The sequence below is a fragment of the Haliaeetus albicilla genome, chromosome 18, assembly GCF_947461875.1.
Source record: "Haliaeetus albicilla chromosome 18, bHalAlb1.1, whole genome shotgun sequence".
Lineage (NCBI taxonomy): Eukaryota > Metazoa > Chordata > Aves > Accipitriformes > Accipitridae > Haliaeetus > Haliaeetus albicilla.
This window is the reverse complement of record NC_091500.1, coordinates 1,701,343-1,729,334: the sequence shown is the minus strand read 5'-3', so window position 1 is coordinate 1,729,334 and position 27,992 is coordinate 1,701,343. Positions and strand designations below refer to the sequence as shown.

The window sequence follows — 27,992 nt, the reverse complement described above, 5'->3', positions numbered from 1 at the left end:
TTGAGTGAATTGGCCTAGACTGTTATGGTTTTTCTTACCAGATCTTACCAGTAGCGTTAGGTTGTTGCTGGTACCATCCCTGGTATGCTGGAGGTAATGGTTGTTGTCTCCTCTTGTCACGTCCATTAAGCCATCCCCAACTTTTAGCCAAAGCCGATGTTCTTGGTTGATGAGTACATGATCTTCAAGTAGTAGAAAGTGGGAGAAAGTAGCACAGTTTAGCAGAGTAATTGGGTAGTTTTTCTACCATTTGGTCCTCTGTCATGTGAATGGGTCAACCCACCCTCGAGTTGGTGTGTATTTTCTCCCTTCATGACTACCTTACCTCGAGTGCCAGAGGAACACCACCGGTGACCTCTCCTCATCCTGACAAAACACCTTTCTTCTCAAAATTGAGTTTTATGGAGCTTCTTGGGAGTCTCTGCTAGATCTCAGTGCTATTGAACATCTTCATGGATGTGAAAGGACGTATAAAATCATCGCTGTACCAATACAGGATGGGCATACAGAAGTGCTGGATGGATGGTATCCTGGGAAATGGTGCTTTTCAAGAAGATTTGGAGATCCTGGAAGTGAAGGCAGTTAATGTGAACTTGGGATGTGATGAAAAGCAAGGTAGCCTTCTTTTGGGTAATGTTACATGTGCATGGAGTTGGTGGGACAAAACTGGAGCTCAGGCATGGTATCCATGCTGGAAAGAGATTGCAAAATCCAGAGAAGGCAGAGAGGAGAGCCATGGAAATGAGCCAGGGGCTGGAGAAAATGACTTGCAGCTTGGAAGGTTGAAGAGCTCTGTTGAGTGTATCCAGGGGGAAACAAAAAAAAGGTGTGGGGACATGGTGATGACACTATAAACGCTAACAAGAACGGAAAATGCTGGCTACTAAAGCAGTTTTTAGATCCAGCATAACAGAGAATGACTCAAAGCTGAAGCCAGACAAAAACAAATTAGGACTCAGGCCCAGAGTTACAACTGGGAGGGTGATTGCTTTGGGAACCAGCTGCCAAGGGAAGCGGTGGGTTGTGTCAGGTTTTGGCCAAACAGAAGTTCAGGGATTGTGGTGGTGGAAGTGGGTGAACTTTGATGGCTCTGTGATATTCAAGAGGTCAGACTGGCCAATCTAGTCATCTCTCCTGGCCTTCATCTCTATAAATCTGAATATTTTGATTTTGAAAAACGCCTCGAGAGCTGGGTCCCCATCTGCAGCAGCGAATTCTGCCTGTGCAAAGCTGGGGCGAGAGTCCTCGCTTTGCTTCCTGAGCATCCACATGTGTCCCCTGCCCCACATTCCATCCTGCGCCCTGCCCGGGCTTAAAACCTCCCCGTTATCAGAGTAATTAATTGCACCTCGCGCACGAGGGGTGAAGAGTTTGTTGGAGCGAGTTCAGGGAATTTCACACCCTCCCCTTCTCCGCAGTTTGGTTTCAATGTGAAATGTTAAACGGATTGCATCCCTGCCCACGCTCTCCGCAGACATTTGTGAAGTCTGTCTCTCTGTATCCTCTGGAATCTGTTTTATATCAGGGATTGATTTCAGATACAAACTCCCCCAGGTCAGTACTATAAAAATCTCTGCCTGTGCAGCAACACCAGGGAGCATCCTCTGTATATGTTTATTTTATGGAACCCTACCACCTACAAAGCATGTCAATAAAATTCTCATCCCTGCTTTGACAGTTTTAATCTAGCTGGCAGCTTAAATATAGACCAAGGGGAAGGGGAGGCTGCTAAGAATTGCACAGACCTCTCCAAACAGTGCCTTTATTTTAACAAATGAACATTTGGTTATTACATCCTCAAGCTTTTAAACATCTCACACTGTCAAGAACTAATAAATCCTTTAGCACCTTGCTGTAAGAAGAGGATCTGATAGGATGTAACAGGCGTGTGGATCATGTGGAGAGTAATAAACCACCTGTAGAAATCACTCCTCCTCTTGCCTTCTGCTGTGCTGGATTAGCTTTTTTTTTTTTTTTTTTTTTTTTTCCTCCTTGCTTCAGTCTCAGGAAAGGCAGGAAAGGAGGAGGAAAAAAATCCCCTTTCTTTAAAGCCCTTTTCCTGGCCCTCCTTACCCTTCGTAGAGATGGACAAAACCTGTTTTAAGATTCTTCTTAAAGATGGGATGGTACCCCAGCAGGGTTTTGCCTCCTCTGAGTTTGTCCTCCCTCTGCTCTGCACCCTGGTTAGTTTGGCTGATGATCAGAAAGAGGTTCATCCATCCTGTGAGCTACCGTCCCTTTGGGTACAGAAGCAGGACAACGGGGATCTGTCCCACCTCTCTTCTAGCAGCCACGATGGAGTCACCTCATCTGAGCTGGTCATCAAGTGTCCTGTGCAAGAGAGGGGGTTCAGAGAGAAGCTCACCCCAGCACATCTCTGCAAGTGCCCATCTTGATTATTGACCCATCAGAGCACCTGGCAGTGCAAGCATTGCCGTGCCTAAAAAGCAAGAAGTAACACAATAAACCTCTTTCTTACGGGAAAAAAACCCCAAACTTGGAGCCAGCTGCGCAAGTCCTTCCATTTTCACTTCAGATTTTCCCCTGAGCCAACTTTTATAGACCTTAATCCTCCTAACGCTCCTGTGAGCAGAGGAAATAAAGGGAGATTTGTACAAGGAGATAATAGCTTTTACTATGCTGAGCGGTACGGTTGGGCAAAGCAAACAAACTTGCTGGGACACGAGTGTGAGAGGTGCAGGAGCAGTCTTGGTCCCTCTGGGGCCATGTTATTCCCCGGTGCCCAGCTGCTGAGATTTTCATCTGGCTTCTTCTGCTTGCCCTGAGCACCACGATTTCACCATGGGGTGTTTGGTGGCACTTAAAGCCTCACCAGTGGCTTGGGTAAAGAGCCAATAACACCATTTGGATGGTTTTAAATGATATTTCTCACCATTCCTTCTGCCCTTGCTATTTAGGAAGTCTGCCTTCCAAGACAGGTTTTCATTAATTAATTAAACCACCACTCTCAGCCAACTACCCTTTAAATCATTAAGTCCACATTATGATGAGCGGGGTTGACGAACACTGGAGTGGTGGATCAGGTTCCCCAGGCTGATGTTTGCCCTGGGTTTGGTGCAGCTGCTGTGCTGAGACAGTGAATTACATGCATGGACGGTTTCTTATGGGAGCAGGGAATGCTTTGGACCATCTCAAATTTTTGAAATCATGAACAGAGTCCTTAAAAAAGTAGTTGCAGGTAGCTGCACCTTGGCCCTAGGTGCAGAACCCCAGAGCATGAGTCTCTGTGGTATTTGCCGGGGGAAACAAAGGATGGATATTCAGCCTTGTTCCTTACTCTCCCAGGCAGTTGCCTGCTTTGGGACAGGGAGCACCCGAGAGTCGTGCCTTCATGCACCCACGCTGAACATGCAGCATCTGGCACTGCACCCACTGTTCTGCATGTAACAATTGCACTGGAAGAGTTAAAGTTAATTTTGGAGGTGAGGTCCTCCTGAGCAGGCTCTGTGCAGATCGACAAGAAGGCAGTCTTCACCTGTGTGGCTTGATCTGTCTTCTCCGGGTGGCTTCCCATACCAGGAGGCTCCATCTTCTCTGGTGGCTTCCCATACATATCATGTGGCTCCATGTTCTCTGGGTGGCTTCCCGTACCACACGGCTCCGTCTTCTCTAGGTAGCTTCCCGTACCACGTGGCTTGCTCCTGCCCATCCCTGTCCTCCCAGGGGCATTTCATGGCCCGGCGCTGCACTTGCGCCTACTGACCACACTCACATGCATGTGTTACAGCCACCCCTCGGTTCATTTGCACTGCACCACGAAGTCTGCCTTCACCTCCGACAGATCCCTTTGGCGTAGCAGAAAAAGCATGTCGATCCCCTCCATAGCTGCAGATTGACAGCTCTCCCTTTGCAGCCGAGGAGAGACAGATGGGAGGCGCGAGAAAGTCGGGATTGGAGGAGCGGGGCTGGAGGGGGAGTGCTGCTCTGTGCATGGGAAGCGTCAGCTCCCCCCTCGCCGCGCTCGAGCTTTGCATTGTCTGCACGCTTTGGCAGGCGTCTCCTTGCCGGTGCAGTTCGCATATTTGACGTGCCTGTGCAACTTGAGCATAAAGCTGGTTTAACGGTTGACACGAGTGAATTTTCAATAGTAACTTCTCATGGACTTTAGCATGCAGCCTACCAGGGCTTCAAGATGCTACATCATGAGAAAAAATAGTCTAATTCTTTGCAAAATTAATTAAGTCGGATCGTTAAAATGGTGTTGCAATGTATTTTATGCCTGCAGGAGAAGAATGAAGGCTATGCCAGGGCTGAATTAAAGTTGTGCGGGGGAGATATATGTAGCCCTTTCTCATCGCTGTAGATTTGGCCATGCAGAGTTGACACAGTTTTTGAATGAATTAAATTCCTCAGATTTGAGATAAAAGTTTTTTTCTGCCTTTATTCCTTCACCCAGCAAGATGGAGATGTTCTAGCTGCTTGATCTCAGCGTTGACTATAAAAAAGTCTCGGCTCCTTATGCCTGTTCTCTCCTGTCAGCATTCAGTGCTCATTAATTTTGCATTCACTCAGCACCGTATAATTTTTCCTGACATTGTTCAGACAACCAGCCTTTTTTACTTAAGACATCTCGACACCATTAATGTTTAACTCTAAAAGGTGTGAAGACAGAAAGAAATACCCTTTTCCTTCTGTCTTAGTGGCAGCGTGCTTTGCTCTGCACTCTTCGCCATTACACAAGGATTTTATTAGAAGCAGAAAAATAGAGTTTCCGTATAAGCTTTGCCAAAGAAAGTGATGTCTGCTGGTCGGAGCAGGGACCGGTATCTAGGATCTTAAGCTGTACTCCTGGTGCTGTTGTACACTGATGCTGCGTGATGCCATTTGCTTTGGGGCATGGACAAATGTGTTCTTGGAGGTCCATCTGGAGTCCTTCAAGAGAGAACCACCAGTTGGTGAACCACCGTGCTGTGTGAAAGCAGCATTGGTTGAAGCTAATCCTGGTGGCTTTTGGGTTGCGAGCATTCATGTGGCATGTAACAGCATCTCAGCTCAAAAGATGTCAATGAACTTCTTAATCCACTCCAGCAAGAGCTGCAGAAGTGTGTGTGGTTATGCACTGGGTTTCTTCAGCTGGAATGGGAGTGTTAATGGGGAATTGTATCTTAGGCTCGTTAAAGGGAAGCAGATGTCTTGTCCATCCTCCCCGAGGTCCTCATTTGGAAGGATGTCACAGGTTGCCGTTCAGTTGAGTGCGTAGCAGTTGGTTAGGACGAGGGCAATGTTGGAATATGTTCTTTGTAATTTATAGTAAGGGTCAAATGGGTTAAAACAAGACTGTTGATTTATTTGCATTGTATAGTCCTGAGGAATTTGGTTGTCTGTTGCTGGGTAGATACGTGTTTAAAAAATAAGAAAAAAGTTTTAAAAAAACCCAGCAAAATTCCTGCCGTCAAAATCCTTATCCTCTGTGTGGGAAAAGAGGGGAAATACCACTTGGAGGAGCAGCCAAAACTGGGGAGCAGCCCATAGCCACGTGGAAGGTTAATGTTGCTTAAGCTTGGGATCGCCAGTCTAAAGACCTGGTACGGAGTTGGGTTGTTGCCCACCAGGGGTGTCTATTTCGCAGGGCTGGTTGTAGACGTGGTGGAGGTGGCTGTAGTCCTCCTGCTGATGGGAACTGCCATCAAATTGGCAAATTGCACTGAAGCATCATGGAATGGCGTCCTGGTTTTGAAATATCACTGTTGAAGGGTTTTTTGGGCAAGTGGAAGGATAAGTCAAGCTGCTGTGTTAATATGGACACCGGCCTGTTGTATCTTTTGCTCATACGGTTTAAAAGCTACCTTGAAATCACTAACCTCAGTATAAAGGCCGTGTCCCACCTGCAAATCTATGCTGGTGGATGAATAAGTCTGCGTAGTATAGTCCTTTTAGGATTTGAAGTTTTATATAGTGGTTGGAGAGGTGCTTAACTGCTGGGACTAGCCCGTGGACTTTAGTGTGTCTTCCCAGTGCCACTGTGGTAAGGACGGGCTCTTGGGCTGAAGGCAGCGTGGCAAATAGCTGTGAGAGCATTAGATGGAGCTGTCATCATTCCCAGTACAGCAGTAATGCATGACTGCTTTTTTTGGACTGCTTTTCCAGCCAGGCCATGAAGCAAGAAGCTCAGGTGAGACATGGGAGAGCAGTAGGATGTCCCACTGTCCTGCCCTCCACCAATCCGTGTCCGCTGTTGGCTCTACTGATGCAACTGGAGTGGCCAGCAGCTTTAGTCCTCAGTCCTCACCATACATGTGGGCACTAGAGCCCATTTTATATACCCCAAGGACTTAGTTTCCTCCCTTGGCTGTGTGCCTGATGAGATGTATCCTCCTGACGTGTGCCTTTGCATGTACGTTGATGAAGGAATAAGGGTTCACGATGTGTCTGAAGAACCCCTTGGGGCTGTGTTGGTGAGGACGTTCTCTGGGATGGCACAGAAATACCTGGGGCTGAAGCGAGCGCTGTGTTGTCAGCTCTGGAGGTGCATGGGTTATTTCTTTTAGGGCCAACGCTGGAGTTTGATGATGAATTCAGGAGTTCAGCTCTCACTGGAAGAGAAAGAAAAAGAGAGAGAGCAAGCTGTTTGGCTGCTGGTTGTGGAGGAGGGCCTAGGGGATAACAACACCCCCCAAAAAAATCAAAAATGAGACTCCATCTTAGAATAAGAATGTAAAATGGATCAGGCGACTCTCCTCTAAAAATGCCTTTTTCTCTACTTTGGCCATAAAGGGAGCACGAGATCAGTAGCTCAGGTGGAAACATCTCCATCCTATGCTCTGAGAGATAGATCTTACCCCGGTGTCCTGGAACTCCTGCCTGGTGTTATGGCACATGGTTGGGGAGCACCCTAGGTCCTGTCACCGATAGACCATCATGACAGGTGATATAAAGCAGGCGAGCGCAGGGCTCTGAAGGAGCCGTGCTGATTTCTGAAAGCCAAGATCTGCTCTTCTATTTCTTGCACTGGTATTTTCAAGCTCTGAATCTCACAGATTGTATTTTTCCACAGTTTTTTAAATTCATAGATCAGATAATTTCCTTCCTCCTACTAGAATAAAAAGTTATACAACCTAAGAGCTGCTGATTTCCATACAGTGTTTTAGAGGAATCTGGTATTTGTGGAAGTGAAGAAGGGAGGACTCTGGGCTGGGTTCTCTGCATCTGCCTCCGTGTGAATATGCTGACGTTGAACAGGGGGGCGTTGGGCAAATCTCAGTTTCCACAGCTTGAATTTTGGTTTAAAGTACCTCCAAAGAAGCCATCGTTGCTGTGGTCCAAGCGCGTGCCCTGTAGGCTACATAGAATGGTCTTCCTTGGAAATTGGCTTCATCCCCCAGTTGAGGTTGGATCTTCCTCTACCTGTTGATCCCTAGGAATGAAGAGGAGAGCGCTCGGGCTTGCTGGGACTCGAGAGGAGGCCAGAGGTGAGCTCAGGACCTCGGGTGTCCCTGGATGGCCGGGCTACTACCACTAGCAGCAGCCAGTGATGCTTGAAGGCTTTCCCCCAACATGTCTCTAACCTGACAGATAGCCCTAGACATGTCTTCCTCCTTGAGTACCGTTTAAAAACACAAAAGTGTTCCCATTTCTGTGGTCTAGATCCCCTTACCTGCTGCTTTCCTGTATCAATATTGTTGTCTTTTTCTCCTCTTGCAGCTTTTTTAAACCAATTTTTTTGTGCCCCACTGCAAGATGTACTTGGTGCACACCTTCTGCCAAGGAGTTTATTTTTATTGCAGTTTTTTTTTCTGTTGGGTTTACTGGACTGATGAACCTTGTAGCAGGCACTAATTAATGGCACAGCTTTCTGTCACACTCTTGATCTGTGGGTGCACCGAGTCTGTTCCATCTGATTTTAATTAACTAAAAATCAAAGCTCCTCATTTGGGAAATTACAGATGTGGATTTTTTTTGCCTTGCTCATCTTTTAAAAAGCAGATAGAGCAGATCCTGGCTGAGATCTGGGGGGTTCAGCCAGCACAGCCCTTGGGGAGGCTGTGGGGCTGTGCCGTATGGGAGAGGGATGGGGATTCATCGTGCCTGGTGCTCTGTCGTGTTTTCTAGGCATCTCATCAGCTTCTCCATCTTGCCCTGCTCTGTCATCCTTGGTACCCACTGGGGTACCCAACACGCTCTGAGAAAGGCTGCAAGTCCTCCTTAGTTGGACTTTTTGCCTTTGAGCTGTTGAATTTTTAATAGAAAAGTCAAAACCCAAAGACTTTTTGGGCTTCTATCATAACAAATGAAAAATGAATGTTGCCCATAGAAATTTCATGTTGAAAAAGAGCCCTTGGAGGGTGTGAGGCAGCGTTTGGGTCCTGGCCATCATGTCCGCAACTTTGGGGGTCTCTCCATTGGGGCTTCCTTGGAGAGCAGCAGTGAGCTTCTTGCAAGTCAAAGCAAAATGCAATATATTACAAAGTTTTGTGCTGGGTAAGTGGAAACAATTGTTCTAATTTTCTGTGTTCATGACGTTTCTCAGCAAAATCCTGGTTTGAATTCTTTATGTCCTGATTTAGAAGACCCATGTGCAATATATTATTTTTCAGATATTCATTTCCCCTTTCTGGGAAAAAAAAAAAGCATTTCAGCTGCAAAATTTTAAATGATGAGCAGAATCAGACAGCTTGTATTATTTTAATTTAAAAGTGCAGATTTAAGGGATGGAGAGACAGGAGTGCTTGCCCTGGATGCTATGGATGGAGCTCCATGTGATGGAGCTTGTGGGGCCGGAGATAATTTCCCAAGACACTGCAGATGGACATCAATGCTGGACATCTTTTCCTCTCCACCTCCAGCCCCTTGACACCCATTTTCCTTCCCCTCCCACCTTATCCCTTGGAGTGGCTCTGGGAGGTGTCCCCTAAGCCACCGACCCTCCTTCCCTATGGTCCTGCCATCACTCTGGTGGCACATCCTCAATTCTCTGGCCCCTTGGAGTGCAGGTGCTCTCCTGGCCATGGGGCTTTGTCATGTTTGGGGTAAAAAGCGGTAAGTTAAGGCCTTTGGGGGGACTTTTCCCATTGTGTGGCTATGGCTCTTACCCTACACAGCCTCAGCATTGCTCCAGGGAAGGTCTTCAGCTGTGGCTGCTGGAGGAGGTCACAGCTCCTCTCCAACCCTTGTATTTTCCCTGCCTTGGATACCTGATTTTCTCCCTACCTTGGATGCCTGGTTTTCTGTGAGTACAGGGTTTTGGGTACAGAGGTCTGGAAGCAGAGAGAGGCGAGTGCAGCATCCTGGGGATGATTTTACTGTGCCCTATGCCACCAAAAATGGTGGCAGAGAAAGAGCAGAAGACCTCCCAAAGGGATGGAGGCAGCTAAGGCGAACTAGGGAGGTTGGGGAAATAAAAAATAATAATGCAAAGAGGGCAAAAAAAGAAAGGGGAAAGCACCAGTACCCTACAGCTCTGTGGGTGGCACCCACTTGCCAAAGTCACATCCTTCAGCTTTTCTCCATGCGATGTGGTTTAGAGGCAGAGTGACTGAGCCAGTTTTTAAGGGGGGTACATACTGCACGGTCTTTTGGGGGAGCAGGAATAACACCCCAGATGAGCTGTTTGCCTTTCCTGTGTGTGCTCTTGGCTTTGGGCTTTTATTAACCAAAAAAAAGAACTTTTTACATTGATGTCTTCTAAAATTAGGGGGAAAACACTCCGAACGGGTGGGCTGTCCATCCGCACACCTTGACTTGCCGACGTCCCCCCAGCCTGGGCTGCACCCCACCGTTTCAGCAGCTTGCCACCCCGCCGTCAGCCCTCGCCTTGCCAGGGGCATAGCTTTTTACTCTGCTCGCCTCCCACCCCTCTTTCCCCCCCCCAGCATTGCTCCATGCCTTCCTTCCACCGTGCCGAGCCCGGGAGGAGCTGCACACCAAGAGCAGCCTGGCTGGCAGCCCCGGACACGGCTGGGTACCATTGGGCTGGGGGACGGGAAGAGCAGCTCTCAGTGATGCAAAATCTGTTCCCATTGCCTTGTGCCACTGGCCATCGCTTCCAGCATCAGGGCATCTGAGTGTATCATTCCTCTTCCAGTCCCAGCGTGCTTTAGCAGTGTCCTCCATCCCTCACCAGCCTTGTGCCTTCCCCATCCCTTCTTCTAGTCCTGCAAAGAATCAGCGGCTTCCAGCCAGGAGGCTCGTGTGGCTGCGAAATAGCGGGGCTGAGCTGGAAATGTCACCTCTCTCCGTGCCAAGCTTGGCTGCACGGGGTTGGCACGGGATGAGATTGTTTTCAAAGTGACCGCGGTGTTCCCAGGCATCTCAGTGGGCATCTCATCCTGTCCTGCTGCAGTATCGATGATATTGGGTGGCCTGTTTATAACACATTTACCTCACAGTTCAAGTCCACTGACCTAATATTTTTGGAGTGCCAAGGACCCTACAGCTCCTATAGACTCCAGAGGCACCCAGACATCTCCCTGGTTGTCAGAAAATCGGGGCATAATTTGAGGAATGCATTTAAAATAGCTTCTTTCTCTGCTGCAAGAAAAAAAACCCTGCTTTAATCACGTTTGCAGCAATTAGGTTCCAATCGGGGCCGTCAGCATGCCGGGCTTTTATTGTGCCATGGGGATTTATGATGCCCAAGGCTGCCAAAGCCCCCACAGCTGGATCCCAACAGCTTCAAACAGCAGCAGCGCCAGGGCTCATGTTGCTCCCGTTGGTTTGTTTACACATAATCTGTCTGTCCGGCTTTATAATGAGATTATGAGCTTGGGGAACCAGGAATTTGCTCTGTGTTTGGCTTTGTCAAACGCAGGGAATGCTTGGCCCGTGACCGATGCTCCCCGAGAGCATCAGCCTGTGGCCAGCATAGCAGAGCCACCACTGCAATTAATGCTGGAAAAAAAGAAAATTGGAATTAATGGGTTAAGGTGCAAACCAGCAGTTTGCTTGTAATGTATTCCTCGCATGCTCAGGATGGAAAAGCTAAAGAGCTGCATTTAAGCACATTAACTGAAGTACTTAGCTGGGATGCGCTGACGCTTTGAAGGAGTTTTGCATCGCTGGGATATGCCACCCCGGAGACGGTGAGCAAGGGATCCATCTGCTCCCAGATCCAGTGCTGCAAAGGTGGGAAGAAGAAGGACTCGTGCACAAGGGGGACAGTGACAGCACGTCATTCTGCTGGCTAATCCTCCCGAATAACGGGCTCAGAGCTGGCAGATGAAACTATTTCACTAAAGCAGGAGGAGGATCCCGCAGCCCAATTAAAGGATTAGAGCTGAAAGCCAGTGCATTGCCTCTAAGTGCATCAATTTATTAAGCGTAGGAAAAAAAAGCCCTATCTCATGCTGTGGTACCTGCCAGCTTCCATGGGTTTGGGTGCATGGGAAGGTCTTCCATCCCTGGAAGGGATTTGGGTGTCTTTCCTTGGGACGGTTCTGCTCCTTCATGATTTAGCCATGCAGTGGTGCTGGGTGGGAGACAGGCATCGCTGCTTGGAGGCGGTTCAGGTGGAATGAATTCCGGTTTCTGCTTGAAACAGGGGAAACTGAAGCCTGTGGGGTTGAGATGAGCTGCCCAAGGGGGTCTGTAGCAGGACACAGGGGTCAGGTATTTTAGGGTTGAAGTCAGACCGTTGCTTGGGCATCCAAAACCTGTGCGTGTGTGCTTGAAACGGGGCACACATTGCCTGTTGTTTTCAGGGCTGTGCCAGCAGAGATGAAGACGTGACCTTTCTCGGTTGATTTATTTTCTAAAGAGAAAAGAGCCATTGGGTGAGAGGGAAAGCAGAGGCAGAGATTACCCGATAAATTGGTGGGGGAAGCTGGCAACCACCTCTGCAAGAGCAAGTGTTGAGCAAGTGCTCTTCCAGGCTCGCTCGTCGCAGCGATGCAAGGGATGAAGGACAAAGTCAGGAATGAGAAACACCCAAAGTCAGCTTAAGACAGATAAAGTCCTGGGAGGACACAGGGCTGAAGAGTTTCAAGTGACACATCTATACATTTTGTAAATGTGATTTGATGCTGAGTAATAAACCTTCCATCCGATGTGCTGCAAAACAGCAAATACAATTTAGCTTTTGCTTACAGATAAGTCGGGGGACTGGCTCCCTTGGTGCTGGGATGATCAGAAACGAAGACCAGTGTCAAGAGAGATGAGCAGTAAACCTCCAGCAGTCCTAGAAACCTCTTGGCTTGCACTTTCAGCATGCATACCGCTGCGCTTAACAGATATTTATCCTGAGAAAACATCTCTTGCCCTCTGGGAGTGGACTGACATAGGCTGGGCAGAGCTCTTTCATCAGCCTGGTGTGTTGATACACATATACATTTGATTGATAAACATGTATTTATTGATGCACATGAGGGTTTCTAGGTCCTACACAAGGCACTGTAGGTTGAGGAGCATTTTCCCTTGTCCTGCTGTGCAATAAAGTTCACAACTTGCTGCCATACCTCTTAAAACCAGTTTGGGTAATTTTCTTCCTCCAGCTCCCAGCACCTCACACGTGTTTGGTCCTTGGGATTTTTCTGAGCATCCCTTTGGTTTCCTGGCAAACCCTGGGATGTTACTCCTGCCATGTGAGGAAGCCCAGCCTGCGAGGATGGGGCTGCATCCCTCTGGACTGTGCATGTTGTCCATGAATCACTGGCTGCATTCCGGCCCCAGCATCTTTCTTTATACTAACAATTAGCAGTTATACAGAAAAAGCACGGCTTAATTTTCAGGTACTAGGATGAATTTGTGGTTCTGGTACCTGGGAAGACCTTGTAAATGGTGTAACATTAATAGAGGACCAAGTATCAAGTCATTTTTCGGCTAGCCACACAGAGTCTTTTTCATTTTTAATCAAAACCTGCATCGAAGCCGTCCATGTGAGCCTGGACTGAGGATGCTTCAGGACTCCTACGCTGTTCCGCATCCTGCACGGCTGATAATTTCCTTTGCTAGTGCCAACGGGCACTGACATGCAGTGGGTAACAACCTGCCCCTCCAGCTGTCCCCAGGAGCTTGCGTTTTCACATTTCAGAGTAAAACATAGCTGAAGCAAAAAGCACCTGCAATCTGAGACATCCCTGCTTTTCCCTTGCTAAGTGATGCCTGATCAACAAAGCAGGTATCCTCTCCATCAAGGTTTAGCTCCCACTTGCCTCTTTCTGCTCTTAGTCCACCCAACCCATGTGATCAAACAGTAATTAATCTCCTCTTTGCAAATACATCTATAGCCCCAGAGGTGCCTAGCCGGGGCTTGCACTGCCAGCCTCCCGAGTCACTCCCAGTGATCAGGGTTTATCTCAACTGCGTCCTGTGGAGACAGGGATGCTGCTCTCCCCATCCTTCCCAGATCACAGCCAGAGAGGCCAAGGGACTCTCCCAGCTTTTCCAATGGGAAACACTCACGGATATGGAGGAGCAAAACAAGACAGCCCTGAAACGCCAGCGGCATCGTGGCTCACTTGCCTGTGAGCGCTGGCTTTATCACATCCCACTTGCCACCCGCCTTTCGCTGCTGGATTTATCCTGAATTCCTCAGAGTAGCTGTGCGACGTGGCTAGCACCTTTCGGGGGAGTGCAAGACAAATAACAGGGCCTTCTCTCCGGGTTTTTTGGGTCGTTTTTTTCCCAAAGGGATTATTCAGCAATACAGCGTGAGAGTTTCTGGAAGGGCTGGGGCTGGGCTTCTCCAGCAGCATCACCCGCTCCACGTCGGGTGCTCTCCCCCTGTCCCTGGCCCTGCTGGCTCCTGGCTGACCGGCATCTGGGATGCTCCCTGCACATCAGTGGTTCAAGCTGCTTTTTCTTCTCCAGCAGGTTTCCTCTGGCACAGTCCATTCTCCATGCATTTCTCCCGGCAGTTATTTCTTAAAGCATTGTCCGAAAAGTTCCAAATGAAATACTGTAGCTTGTGCTAAACTGGATATACCATTTCCTTTTCAAAATGTTGATCTTGGATGCCTCTTTTTGCAGGCTTTTGCTTTAAGATGGATTTTTCCTTCCTGCTAGCAGTAGATTGCGATCTAATTAGTGCTTTTATTTTATAATAATTAATAAATAATTAGAAATTACATCATATCTTCATGGGACTGAGGAATGAAATGAAAATGCTGGAGTCTTTTGGTGCACATCCTGCATTGCCAGTATGGCAAGTGGTCAATATTTTGTTTATTATTGGTAATAATTCAGTAGTAAAATGATGGGTTTTCTTGGCTAAAACATCCCTTTTCCTTTGCTACAGAGAAAGCGGCTGATGATGAAGTCCAGAAGTCTGACATCTCGTCCAGCAGCCAAGGAGTGATTGAGAAGGAATCTCTGGGACCTCTTCTTCTGGAGGTAGGTGCTAAAATGTTGCTGATGCTGCCAGGCTCCCGCTACTGCCCAAAGCAAAGCAGTGCATCGAGAAAGTGAAATACAGAGGAGGAAGGCAACGGAGATGTAGTTGGGATGCTCTAAGCCTAGCCATGACCCTGGCCTAAGTTGCAGGTAAACTGATCTTGGTCCTTCGCTTCAGCAAATGGTTTGGAAAGTGAGTCTTAACCAAGCATGGTGGAGCTTGGACTTGGTTAAGTCGAAGCTATTCTGGATAGCTTCTTAATATCAGCATTAAAATATTGAGTTGCTTCTAAGTGTGTATTAAACTGAGCCCCGGCCTCATTTGGAGGTGAGTTAGGTAATGTGGATGGATGCTTTTCAACAGATTTGAATCCTTCTGTCTTTTGGAAAATAGGGAGGATGAGGAGGGTGCGCCGCATTTTGGTTGGTATCAATAAATCAGAAATAATCATATCTCAGGAGGAAGGTCAGAGTTGGACCTGACAGGACCATCTTGTATGGAGAAGGTTATTATATGAGGGTTATTATATTATATCACAGGCCCCAGAGATAAACTTCAAATCCTAAATAGTTCAGCTGGTGATTTCACAGAGGGTGGTTGGGGTTGCGCAGGGGGAGTTCCTCCGTGGGGATGGCCAGCACTATCCTGCAGCCGCTGCCTTGCATTGAAACTGCCTGATAAAATTACACATTCAAAGACGAAAAGGAAGCAACATCGTCATCTGATTCATTTAATTAACTATAAGAGCATAATTGCTGACACGACACAGTCCGACAAATTACTCTGTGGTATCTGGTGGGAGCCCAGTAGCTAGGAGGTGAAATGTGGCATTGTTTTTGAGACAGAAAGCCAGCCTGCATTTCAGGATTCCAGGTGAGCGAGACTCCCTCCCCATCACATTTTTTGCCTCTTTTGCATCTCCAAAAGATGCTCGGAGGCTGTGGGGAGCTCTTCTGCACTGCGATGCATGCTTTTCAGGACCTGTTTAATCCCTCCTTGTACCACACTGGTCTCCCCTGAGCTCCTGGGGGAGAAGGTGTCAAAATTAGTAAAACTCTGCAAGAGGTGACTCTGCAGATGGAGCAGTTAATGCAAAAGGGATGGGAAGGGGGTTGGCATCAAAGGAACGATCTGACTTGCAGAAAGGATGCAAAATGGGTGCTGGAAGCACATGGATGGAGTTAATGGGGAGTTGGCAGCTTGGCTACAGAGGTGCTCAGCCTAACAGACCTGCAAAAATGCAGAAGGGGCTTAGAAATTAGGCTGGGAAAGGCATGTGGGTTTTGAGGGGTGCATTGGGTGCTAGAAACAGGCATGGGAATACAAAGTGATGCAGGAGAAGAAGCAGATACTCAACAAAACCCTACTATTTGGCTTATATTGGGAGAAGGCATCCTACGAGAGCAGTGGCAGAGCCAACAAAACCGTGAGAGAGAGCAGCATCTGTATATCCACAGTAAATCCACATATTTCACAGTGTGGTCTTGGGAACTTGCCTTTACATCACTTAAACGATGAACGTGAGTCCAGCTGGCTCACCAGAACATCGTTCAGCAGGGGTCGATACCCTCGTTTCCGTGTCCACACATGGGAATATGTGGCTCACTGTGGCCAGGAGCCCCGGAGGTATCCAGCACCTTGGGTGATGGGGAGTAGAATGCCTCAGGGCAAAGCAGGGATGGCAGCACATCAGTAATAGAAATGGCCCTGGAAAACCTGAAGTCATCATAAAGAAAAAGAAATTAATTAAATCAGCTAGCTTATGACTAAAAATTATCCTCCGTGCTTGGGTCAGGTATTGATGCATCCTTTCTGCGGGAAGGAACTCAGAGGTGCATTACTGCTCAGTCGATGCTACTTTGTAAACAGCCTACCCTGTATTATTTGATTTAAAATCCATGTTTAGATTATGGTCATTATCTATACAGGCTAGGAAATAATTTCCTAATTGTCCTCCTCCCACAGCGGCATGTGAAGCCCACACACTTGAGAGGCTGACCCTGACCCATGCCCATGCTACAGGGCATCCGTGGCTGCGCTTTGAGGATGCCAAGCCCTTACCACCCTTAGTTTATTTTCCATGCAGATTGACCCCAAGAAGCAATTAGTGGTTTCGCTGGTCCCCAAGCAATCCACAGCCTCTCATGCCTGAAAACATTCCACAGATGACTTCCAGCTTCTTCTGGGTGTCCTGTGCACAGGCGGGGTTTTCAAACCCAGAAAGCCAGAGATAAAAAGGGCTATTAAAAAGCATCTCATTCATTTTAGGAAGGTTTTCTGCCTCTTGACCTGTTGTTTGGGCTTGACTTCCATAAGCAATTGTGCTGATAAGGTAATTTAATATTTAAACCATGGATAAATGCCCACTGTTGCTGCTGGAGGAATGGGGGCTACAGGGGAGGTGTGCAAGCTGGGTCCCCACTGACTGCCACCTCAGAGCTCCCCTGCCCCTTCCCTGCTCCTCTGGCCCCCCAAAACCAGCATCACCTGGAGAGAAGGGTCCAGGTGGGGTTTACCATCCAGCCTGGGTCTTTTTTTTTGGGCACCCGAAGTGCAAAGGCTGGTTGTCTTGGCAACAGCTGGGAATAAGGAAAATTGCAGCCGATCTGCCAGAACCATTTTGACAAAAGATTTCTTTCTTCTTTTTTTTTCCTTTTTTATATGCTTCCTGTTTCTTGCACTTAATGTTGCTTTACAGCAAAACCTGATTTTTAGAAACTGCATTAAATAAAGCCTGGATGCTCTCCATCAGAGGAACCTTCTGCTGGCATGAGCAAGTGGGAGGATGGGGAGGAGAGGGTGATGCTGTGGGTACCAATTTTCGGGCATCAGAAGTTTCTCCTGTCCCTGCACCATCTCCCACTCCACGATATGGCCTGATCTAGTTGCAGGATCACAGTCCACCAGACCTTGCTCTTGATGAGCAGGATAAGTAGGAATTAGACTCCAGGAAAACCAAATCCTGCCTGGATGAAACATTTTAGGTGATGCATGTTTGGAAGAGTGTAAATCAGCCATCAGCCTTCTCAAGGGCTCCTCACACAAGCACTGGGCTCTGCAGCTCTGAGCTTATTTTGTAGCACCAGAAAGCATTACCTTCCCAGTACCACGGCAGTGAATTAAAAACCTTGATGGTGTCCTTGTTAAAATAAGCAGATCTCCCCGTGTTGTGTGATTGGGTCTGGGTCACACTTGTCCTCCTCCATTTGATTGCAGTGCTGAATTTGCCACTTGCATCCTAAATGCATGAAAAAACCTGTTATTCTGCATGATGCAAAGGCTCTGTCATTCTTGGGCTGTAATTAAGCAAATTGGGCATATGCTTAATTTCAGCGGATTGCCAAATTAGAACCTTTCTGACTTCAGCTCTGGCCCTTGGAAGAGGACTGTTTCTCCTCCACTGGCACCGTCCTTAGTGGCAGGGAAGTCCTTAGCAGAGGAGGTTGCAGACCAGAGATATGGATTTGATGTATGGACTGTTCGGTGGATAAGGAATTGGCTGGGTGGTTGCATCCAGAGAGCAGTGGTCAACAGCTCAAATGCTGGATGGAGATCAGTAACAAGTGGTGTCCCTCAGGGGTCTGTACTAGGACCAGCACTGTTTAATATCTTCATCAGTGATGTAGACAGTGGGATCGAGTGCCCCCTCAGCAAATTTGCAGATGACACAAAGCTGAGTGGGGCAGTTGACACACCTGAGGGATGGGATGTCATCCAGAGGGACCTGGACAAGCTCAAGACGTGGGTCTGTGTGAACCTCCTGAGGTTCAAACAAGGCCAAGTGCAAGGTCCTGCACATGGGTCGGGGTGACCCCTGGTATTAACACAGGCTGGGGGCTGAAGGGATCGAGAGCAGCCCTGCAGAGAAGGACTTGGGGGGACTGGTGGGTGAAAAGCTGGATGAGACCTGGCAATGTGCGCTCGCAGCCCAGGAAGCCAACCATGTCCTGGGCTGCATCGCAAGCAGCGTGGCCAGCAGGTCGAGGGAGGGGATTCTGCCCCTCTGCTCCGATCGGGTGAGACCCCACCGGGAGTCCTGCGTCCAGCTCTGGGGTCCTCAGCACAGGACAGACATGGACCTGTTGGAGCGGGTCCAGAGGAGGGACACAAAGATGATCTGAGGGCTGGAGCACCTCTGCTATGAGGAAAGGGTGAGAGAGTTGGGGTTGTTCAGCCTGGAGAAGAGAAGACTCCGGGGAGACCTTACAGCAGCCTTCCAGTACTTAAAGGGGGCTTATAGGAAAGACATATGGGGACAGACTTTTTACAAGGGCCTGTAGTGATAGGACAAGGGGTAATGGTTTTAAACTAAAAGAGGGGAGATTCAGACTAGATATAAGGAGGACATTTTTTATGCTGAGGGTGGTGAGGCGCTGGCCCAGGTTGCTCAGAGAGGTGGTCGATGCGCCATCCCTGGAACCATTCAAGGTCAGGTTGGACGGGGCTCTGAGCAACCTGATCTGGTTGAAGATGTGCCTGCCCATGGCAGGGGGTTGGACTAGATGACCTTTAAATGTCCCTTCCAACCCAAACCATTCTGCGATTCTATGTGTTTAAGAAAATGCAGTTATTTGATCACTGCTATAATATAGAGTGGGGATGAAGCTGAGGTGCAAGAGGCAGAGGAAGATTGCCTATGGTCATGGAGCATCTTGACCTGCTCCAGGACCCATTGCCCACACACTGCCCAGGTTTATTCCCCTTACAGGCATTGGATGGCTTCTTCTTCGTTGTGAACCGCGAAGGGAGGATCGTCTTCGTCTCCGAGAACGTGACCAGCTACCTGGGTTATAACCAGGAGGAGCTCATGAACACCAGTGTCTACAGCATCCTGCACGTAGGAGATCACGCCGAGTTTGTCAAGAACTTGTTGCCAAAGTCTCTAGGTAAGAAAACCGTTGAGGTGGGCGTTTTTATCAGCTGGTGCTTGGACAGTGCTGTCAAAAATGCTGTTGTGTCTTCAGTGAAGCTGGCCCTTGTATATATATTTTTATATATATTATTTTTATATATATTATTTTTATATTGTGTACTGTGAAATACAGAGATATACCCAAGCCAGGTAATAATCCATAAACCTTTGCCTAGTGAAGTACATCCTACCAGTGAGATATCAATATTAGATTTTTGAATAAACAGCTGGTGGATGACAATATTCAAGTCATCTTCGCTTTGTCTTCCTTTACTAAGAAAACTTTTGCCTTCAACTTTGGCACATGGGTGGGAAGAAGCAACTCGTCTCACCAAAGCGAGGGGCACACGTAGGAGCTTTAGGGAAATGAGGAGGAAGATTTCAAGGTGTTGATTTGGGAGACTGTGTCTGTTGGCTTATCCCAGTTCATTTAGGATGTCCTCCCAGCTGGAGGGGGGATTGTCCCCAGCTAGTTTCAGAGCCCATCAGTATTTTGCCAAGTACCTAGCATGGGGATATGCTGCATCTTGGGGTGTGAGAAGAGGTCATGGTGCAAGCGGTGAGCTTGCGATGGTCCCCCACACTGGGAAAATGAACAGTTGTGAGGATGGGAGGAAGCATCACATGGTGAAGGCACTTGCAGGGTGTTGGAAGCAACCAAAGCAGAAGGTTTTATTTGTTGACTGGAGGTGAGCATCGTCTGGGTGGCTAACGTGGGTGAGACATCACTGATTCCTCATCCACTCACACCTTTGAAGAAATGCAAAAGGAAGATGAACCTTTTTCAAGTAGCTTGACTTAAAAATAGGGTGGTTTTTTTAAATTCACACTTGTCTTCCTTCTGGGTAAATACAGTGATGTCTTAAACCATCTAAATCTATGGGCACTCATCAGTTTGAGCCCATAGAGGTTCAGGCATCTTCTTTTCCCTGTGGTTACCCAGTTTAAGGCTGGGCATTTTGCCTTTCCTTGGATCTTACAAGCCCCTCAGCTCTTCCTGTAGATAGGGCTGCATGAAAGCTTCATAATCTGCTGATGGCAAAATCATTTGGGTTGAATACGGATATCCACAGAGATCTTGTAGAGGGCTAGCAAAATCAGCCAGCTGGTGCCCAGAGGTTTTTGGGAAAAGCCAGGTTATAGAAAAAAAATCAAAGGGGAAGGTTTTCACTGCTGTGGTACCAGAAGATCTTGCTGCTGACTTGCCCCAGAAATGAGGAGGAAGGAAAGAAAAGATTAATTTCTATGGAGATGCTCAGCCGGACTTGCTGGAAGAGTCCTGTGAGCGTTGCTTCGAGGGGATTTCAAGTACAACAGCAAGAGGCAGGAGCCCTCCCAAGCTCTGGAAGTGACTGAGAGACCCCGTGCCTCAGTTTCCCTGCCCATAAGATGGAGATGATAGCACCTACCAGTGATGTAGGGAACAATCCATAAATGTCAGCACGATGACATGCTGATCTCATTTGGGGTTGTAGGTGCTCTCAGGGCCCGGCTGGGAGCGTCGGTCTGGGCACAGGGTCTTTAGCAGGTCTGAAGGAGCCCCGAGGGCTGGCAGGGAGGGCTGTGCCCCCAGCTCTGCTCCCAGCTCGCCCCTGAGCTGAGCAGCAGACTGCTTTCTTCCCCCATGCTGGCGCTTTTCCTTCTGTCCCCTTATCCAAGGGGGTCTCTGGAAGTCGGGGGCGGGGGACATGGCACAGCTCCTAACAACTCCTCTTCTCCTCCGTTCTCCATCCCCCAGTAAATGGAGTTCCTTGGCCTCAAGAAGCGACCAGGCGCAACAGCCATACCTTCAGCTGCAGGATGTTGATCCGGCCACCTGACGAGCCAGGCACAGAGAACCAGGAGGCTCGTCAGCGCTACGAGGTGATGCAGTGCTTCACCGTCTCCCAGCCCAAGTCCTTCAAGGAGGAAGGAGAAGGTAGGGGAGAGCATCCTCTGCTTCCGACCCTGCGTTCGGGCAGGGCAGGTAGGAGGAGGAGTGGGGTGGGGATGGCAGTGCAGGCAGGAGGATGACCAGCCCCCACGCTGCAGGGCTGCCTGGTGGGGCTGGTTTTTCCTGGCCCGGCATAGACAATGCCCGGCATGGGGGAGAACCCAGGGGAGATGCCTGAAGTTCGCTGTGGCTTCTCACTCTCCCCTTCCCCTCCGAGCTGATGCCCTCCAGCCATTCCATCTTCCCTGGCCCTCCGAGCTGCCTCCAGGACTGCTTACAGTCAGTATTCCTTAAGGAAGGAGCAGTATTTTATTACCCACCAAAGCCCGTTGGCTGCAGCACCTTCTCAGGGAGTGACGTGGGTGCTGGACACCCCACCTTGTGCCTTCACCACTGCTGGACCACGGTGCTGCCCACACATTTTTGGGCTGAATTGGCTGCCTGCAGGCAGATCTCTGCCTGAGGATTTGGGACGGGCGGGGTTTCCCCGGCGCCATGGGAGCCGTTGCTTTCCTGCAAGTGCCCTAACTCCTTTCAGTGTCCCAGCTATTATTTTCCAGCGCATTAGCTGGATTAATCCATTGCGGTTTACACAGGAGATCATGACTGGAAGGAATAAATTATGGTATTTTATGACCAAATACTTTGCCTGAAGCCGACAGTTGCTGGCTTTTAGTGCTGACTTTTATTGTACGATACTGCCAGATCCGCGAAGCCTTTACAATTAATTTCTCCAAGCACTGGAAACCTCTTTTCCAGCAAATTTTATAGAGTTTAGGCAGAGCCTATTTGCTTTGAAAGGCCAGAGGATTGCTTGGGGTAAACACTTCCAGGGCAGGACGTGGCAATCAAGCTCAGCAGTGGTATTTTAATTAAAATTTTCAATTGCAAGTGGTGGTTGTAACATCTGATTTTCATGTTCTCGGTCCCTTCTCCTTCTCCCGCTTTGGCAGATTTCCAGTCATGTCTGATATGCATCGCGAGACGATTACCTCGACCGGCAGCCGTCACCCCTTCTGAATCCTTCGTGACCAAGCAAGACACCACAGGTAACGTCCCGGTGATGCCAGGGAGTCCTGGCTCTGGAGGAATTGTTGTCCCTGGGGCTCAGAGGCCAGCAATGCAGTGCAGGACCCCATAGCATGAGCATGGTCCAGTCCTTCTCAAATGGCAGCGCTGCCTGCTAGGACTGTTGTGGTTGACACCTCAACTGGAGGCACCTCGACTGAGTTTACACCTCAACTGATCCAATACACCAGACTTGCACCCTGCACGCAGCCCCTCTCTGCTCCGTTGGATTTTGGGGGCTGTTGAGGTTTCTGATTGATGGGGATGATACAGTCATCACCTTTCAGGCTCAGGTTTGCCCTTGGCCAAATATTACTTTCTAGCCATTCTGATGACCTTCTTTCTGGTAATCATTAGCCTGGACTTCCCTGCTGCCTGAAAATCCTTAATGAACATTTTCTCTGCTTGCTGCTCCCTGCCATGGCTGTAAAACAGCTGGCAAAGCTGCCTGGTGTTTCATGTCGAGGGAGAAAGCAGGCAGCAGGTTCTGCTTGGAGGACCTCCTGGTGTGGGCAAGGTGGCTGGTAGGGTGTCCACCTGGATGAGGGTGTGAATCTGGGGACCCCGGCCTTGGAGCAGCAAGGGTCCCTTCACAAGAAGGTGCTTCTTGTTGGGTATCACATCCACTTCGGCTGGCCAAAGCGTGCGTAGAGGTTGGTGCGTGCTCCAGCAAACTCCTTGAACCTCCACCTCCTTCTGGAGGACCTCCTTGTGTGCTCCTGCCACTGCTGTCTGACGCAAACAGGACGTGGCTTCATTTTCCACATTTATGGACCTATTTGTGCTAAGGGACTTCTCATGCTCTGCTTGAGTAAGGTGGCTTCTCTCTCTCTGCCCAGGTAAAATCATCTCCATTGATACCAGTTCCCTGAGAGCCGCCGGCAGGACAGGCTGGGAGGATTTAGTGCGGAAATGCATCTACGCTTTCTTCCAGCCGCAGGGCAGAGAGCCATCTTACGCCAAACAGCTCTTTCAAGAAGGTAATGGGCTCCTCTTCCTCGCTGGCATGCTCTCCTACCAAGCAGCAGGAGCTGCATGGAGAAGCCGGGGCATGGTCCTCTTTGCTGGATAAATGCTTTCTGGAAAAATAAATGCTGCGATAATAATCACAAAGTGACAAAAAGAGAGGGGAAAGGGCTGAGTAACACTGGAGGAGCTCCTCCAGCTGGGAGGTTCCTTCTCACCTTTCAGGAAATACAGAACTGAGACAAATAGTAGCTAAATATGATTATTTTAATTTTTTTTTCCTGTGCCATCCACAAACGCCATCCCCAGTGTCTAAGCAGAAGAAACAGGAGCTCTTTTGTGAGCATCTTTGTTCTGTCGGCTCTTTTGTGAGCATCTTTGCTGTGTTGGCGAGGATGCTTACAACAGGGACGTGGGGAAAGCAGGACGTGGGAGCAGGAGGTCGCTGAGCCTCCAGAGAGCTGTAACTCTGCCAGGGTTGCAGCGACAGCATCCTGCTGCACCTTCCCAGCCTGGCTGGGCTTCATCAGCTTGTATGTTGTATGCTGGTGATTGAGTGATTGTACCTTCAGAAGCTCTGAGCACTCAAGAACAGTGCTTAGATTTAGATTTACCCACTGCAGGACACAGCTTTGGAGCTGGAGAAGCAGCTGGGAGGATTTCTGTGCCACCATGGTTATTCGTACTCCTCTTATTTTCTGGGTCTACGGGGTTAGCCAACATGCAGTGTGTGATTTTGTTTGCTGGGAAGGTGGTTGTCCCAGGCAGATTCTCCCTCTCCTCTGCACCCTCCCTCCTCCTCCTGGTGCTTGTAGGGTGTTGCAGGTTCTGGCATGAGTTTCTAAGGGGGTTGATGTGTTCCTGCTTGTCTCCTTCAGTGATGACACGCGGCACGGCCTTCAGCCCCTCGTACCGATTCACCCTGAGCGACGGGACGGTGCTTAGTGCCCACACCAAGTGTAAGCTCTGCTACCCCTCCAGCCCAGAGATGCAGCCCTTCATCATGGGCATCCACGTCATCGACAGGTATGTCCCCACCCCGCCGCTACCGAGGTGTGCCAGCACCTGGGTGGGCGATTCAGGAATTAAAGTGTCTTCCCTACAGTGGAAAGAGTATCCGCTAGTGGTCTGTTGTGCTGGTTTGGAGATGTGATCCTTGTGGGGAATCTGGCAGCTCTGTTGCTCTCAATTATTCTTGTTTTGCAAAGAGGTGGCCCCAGGAGTTCAGGTGGAGGTTTATAGATGTGCTTCACATTTCTGCCGTGCCCTGGAGAACTTAAAATATTTGGGGAGGGAGAGGCTCTGACAGACTGGCAGGACAGGGAGAGGTGAGGCTCTGAAGCTGAGTCGTGCTGGGGAAACGCGAGGGGGCTGGGGCAGAGGGGAATGCTGTTGGAGCATGGTTGTCCTCCAGCCATGTGGGAACATAAGATCCAGAGAAGGTGATGCCTTCGGGGTTTAGCTGGTGAGCAGCCATGATCCCGAGAAGTCATGTTTCTGGTGAGATGCTAAAGCTGCTGCACTCCATCCGTATGACTGAAGTGGATCCAGAGCGCTGGTGGAGATGGGAAGGCTGGGACCACCAGAGCTTGCGAGCTGCTGCTCTCCAGGCTTCAGAGCTCTGCAGCATGGACGGGGGCCAGGAGCTGCCTGAGCGACACTGAAGGTTTGGGCAAAGCCTCTTGTGACTTTTCCTCTCCTTTTCATCTCCCACAGGGATCACGGCATGCTCTCACCCCAGGAGAACACTAACTCTGCGATGTCCCTTCCCCGGGTCAGTCCCTCGCTGAACCCCAGCATCTCCCCGGGGCAAGGCATGGCCCTGCCGCCCTCCATCCCTCCCTCCAACGGCAGCATGTTGGCCACCAACGTGAACCAGCAGTCAGGCGCCGGCCTCCACAACAGCAACTCCAGCACCAGCCAAACCAGCTTTGGATGTTCACCTGGGAACCAGATAGGAGCCAACGTTGCCTTAAGCCAGGGACAAGCCGGTCCCCAGAACAGTAACCACACTTTGAACCTCAATAGCTCCCCCATGAATAGTCCAGGGATTACCCCACCGCAATTCATGTCCCCGAGGCATCGGGTCAGCCCAGGGTTGGTGCCCAGACCCCGAGTGCCCAGCAATCCCTTCTCACCCACCATGCCCACCATGCACTCCCCCGTCGGCATGGCCAATAGCGGCAGTGGGGGCAGCTGTGGCACTGGTGGCACCAGACCCTTTCCCAGTGCCCCCATAAACTCTATGCAGGGGCTGACCGAAGGTCCCAGCACGCCGGTGGGCTACTCCACGCCACCCCCTGTGCTGAGACAGCTCAGCTCCCAGAGCTCACCTGGCCGCCTTGCCATGCAACCCATGAAAGCAGAGTCGAAGGACAGCAAAGAGATCGCCTCCATCCTGAGCGAGATGATCCAGTCGGACGGCAGTTCAGGGGATGGCAAACCGCTGGACTCAGGCATGCTGCATGCCGGTGACAGGCTCTCGGAGGGGGACAGCAAGTGCTCCCAAGCCACCAGCCATAAGCTGGTCCAGCTCCTGGCCACCACGGCGGAGCAGCAGCTTCGACACGCCGATGCGGACACGAGCTGCAAAGATTCATTAGCCTGTGCGGGCACTGCTGGCACCTTGGCCTCCGGCAACCCTCCCAGCAGCACCTGCCCTTCCTCCCATAGCTCACTGACTGAGCGGCACAAAATTTTGCATAGACTCCTTCAGGAGGGCAGCCCTTCCGATATTACCACCCTGGCCATGGAGCACGAGAAGAAGGAGAACACCCCAAACCCCACCACCACCCCCACGGCTCAGAGCCAGCTGCCGGGCACCCCGGACATCAAACTGGAGCCGGATGCGCTGAAGAAAAAAGATGTCAAGGATCACCAGCTCCTGCGCTATCTGCTGGACAAGGATGAGAAGGAGCTTGCTGCAGCCCCAGCGCTGACCCTGGATGATGTGAAGGTGAAGGTGGAGAAGACAGAGCAGATGGAGCCCTGTAACACAGCCCCGGTGCCGCTCACCAAACCTCCTGCCACGGAGGAGGTCAAGCTGGAGACGCAGGGCCAGGTGAGTTGACCCATCTGCATCCGTGCTGGTGGGATGCTCTTGACAAGTCGTGTTTTGGGGGCAGTTTCCCCCAAACCTGCTGGCGTGCTCTCTCTGCAGCAAGGCAGTGGGGCTGGGAGAAGTGGGGGGGGATGTCCTGTGGCTGCCACAGCCTTCTGCGCTGGTGCACCCTCTCCAGTGCTGGTGCCACCTTCTCCAGTGCTGGTGCCACCTTCTCCAGCACTGGTGCCACCTTCTCCAGCACCAGTGCTATCCCCTTTTGTCCAGATGCTTCACGTTTTGGCAGCTCAGATCTTTAAGGTGGTGGTGGGAAGGGAAGGGAGAAACTTTACTGAGGTGTATAAAAATCAGAAAGAAACCTGGCACATCACTGCAGGTGGTGGGCTTGAGTGAGGAGAAGACCACGTGCGTGTTGTCATGCAAAAAGGTTCTTAATTCTGCATCTTTGGGCACATTCAGGGCTTGTGTCCCAGGGAATTTTCAATCCCTTGCCCTCTTGTTGGCTGAGATTAGCAATTATACGGGCCTTTTAGTTATCCTAAAAGTATTATTAAATTGAATAATCCAGTGACAGATCTCTGCAATAGAGATTTGGGTGTATAAATATTCATTACATGCAGCTATGAATAGAAGAGATTTCTTATTTTTGAAAGCCAGGGGAGATGGTAACATGGATAAGGCTGCTTAATCCTTTTTAAGCAAAGAGAAGAGAGCGGCTGACATGAAGAGGAGGGCTGATCGCCTGCTTACTGACTGCGGCAAATAAGGCTGCCGGCGTTTGGAGATATGGGATGAATAACAGAGCGCTCGGAGAGCCTCGAATGACAAATGCACAATAAGTCTCTTAAAAAGGTTAAGGGCTCAGTTGGCTTGGGAGTCGCGGTCGGTTATCCTATAGGCGAGTGAGAATCAAACTCCTTATCTCTTTTTATAATGTACTTTCCTGGTTTCGTTTGCTGGATGGTACATCCTCCCCCATCATCTCCCATTTGAGATCCATCACCTAGATTAGTGTGCCTCTGGATGAGGGAGACCCAAGGCAAGATGCGCTTATTTTAGGAGGCGCATGGGAGCTTTCAGGTGGGCAGTGAACCTGGTACCCACCAGTGAGCCGGGTCCCCACCGCGGTGCTCCTGCAGAAGGCACAGCCTCCTGCCCGGAGATGCACGGGCTCTCGTACGGAGCTGCCCCAGTCTGCTTTCACGAAGCTGGGAGCGTGTCGGGGAGCATGGTTGTAGCCAAAATTAGGCAAAATGCTGGGGCACGGGAAGAGCTTTGCTTGTCTGGTCTCCCAGACACCCATGTGCAGGATTCACTCGCCGGCTGGGGGTGCAGGCAGGCACTTTGCTGATCATCTGTGATGGTTCCAGGTACTCCATCCTTTGGAGAGGGCAGAAAGCCCTATTAATTAAATGAGGCTATGCTAGCTAATTGTGCTCTGCTCGCAAACAGGCACTCAGAGCTTGGATAACTCGAGCCTGGATGTGTTTATAAGCCCCTCTCCTGCACTGTTGGAAGCAGCCAAGCATTTTTTAGGCTCCTTCGTGGCTTTTCAGTTCCAAGTATCCCTCCCCAGGCAGCTGGAGAGCGTGAGGATTATATGTTGGACCATACTGAGTGCTTCCAAAGAGTTAATAAAAGAGGCTGGAGAGGGTTTGCGGAGTCTTAAAATGCATTTTCTGAGGAGTGAACAACGCTTCACTGCTCCGCAGCTAAGGACAGAGTTTCATTTCCACGTGTTTTCTGTTACAGGCTGCTTTGGTGC

At 49.7% G+C, this 27,992-nt stretch overlaps 1 protein-coding gene across 5 annotated transcripts in view; it reads left to right on the top strand.

The window, feature by feature from the left end:
• Window positions 1–27,992, top strand: part of NCOA1 (nuclear receptor coactivator 1) — a 185,211-nt gene that overhangs the window by 132,729 nt on the left and 24,490 nt on the right. For all 5 annotated transcript variants that reach the window (XM_069805484.1, XM_069805482.1, XM_069805487.1 and 2 more), the window contains 7 exons: window positions 14,192–14,286; window positions 18,996–19,173; window positions 20,938–21,117; window positions 22,086–22,181; window positions 23,040–23,180; window positions 24,045–24,192; window positions 24,883–26,227. In XM_069805484.1, coding sequence (XP_069661585.1) covers window positions 14,192–14,286; window positions 18,996–19,173; window positions 20,938–21,117; window positions 22,086–22,181; window positions 23,040–23,180; window positions 24,045–24,192; window positions 24,883–26,227 — 2,183 coding nt within the window. The remainder of the gene's footprint in view (window positions 1–14,191; window positions 14,287–18,995; window positions 19,174–20,937; window positions 21,118–22,085; window positions 22,182–23,039; window positions 23,181–24,044; window positions 24,193–24,882; window positions 26,228–27,992) is intronic.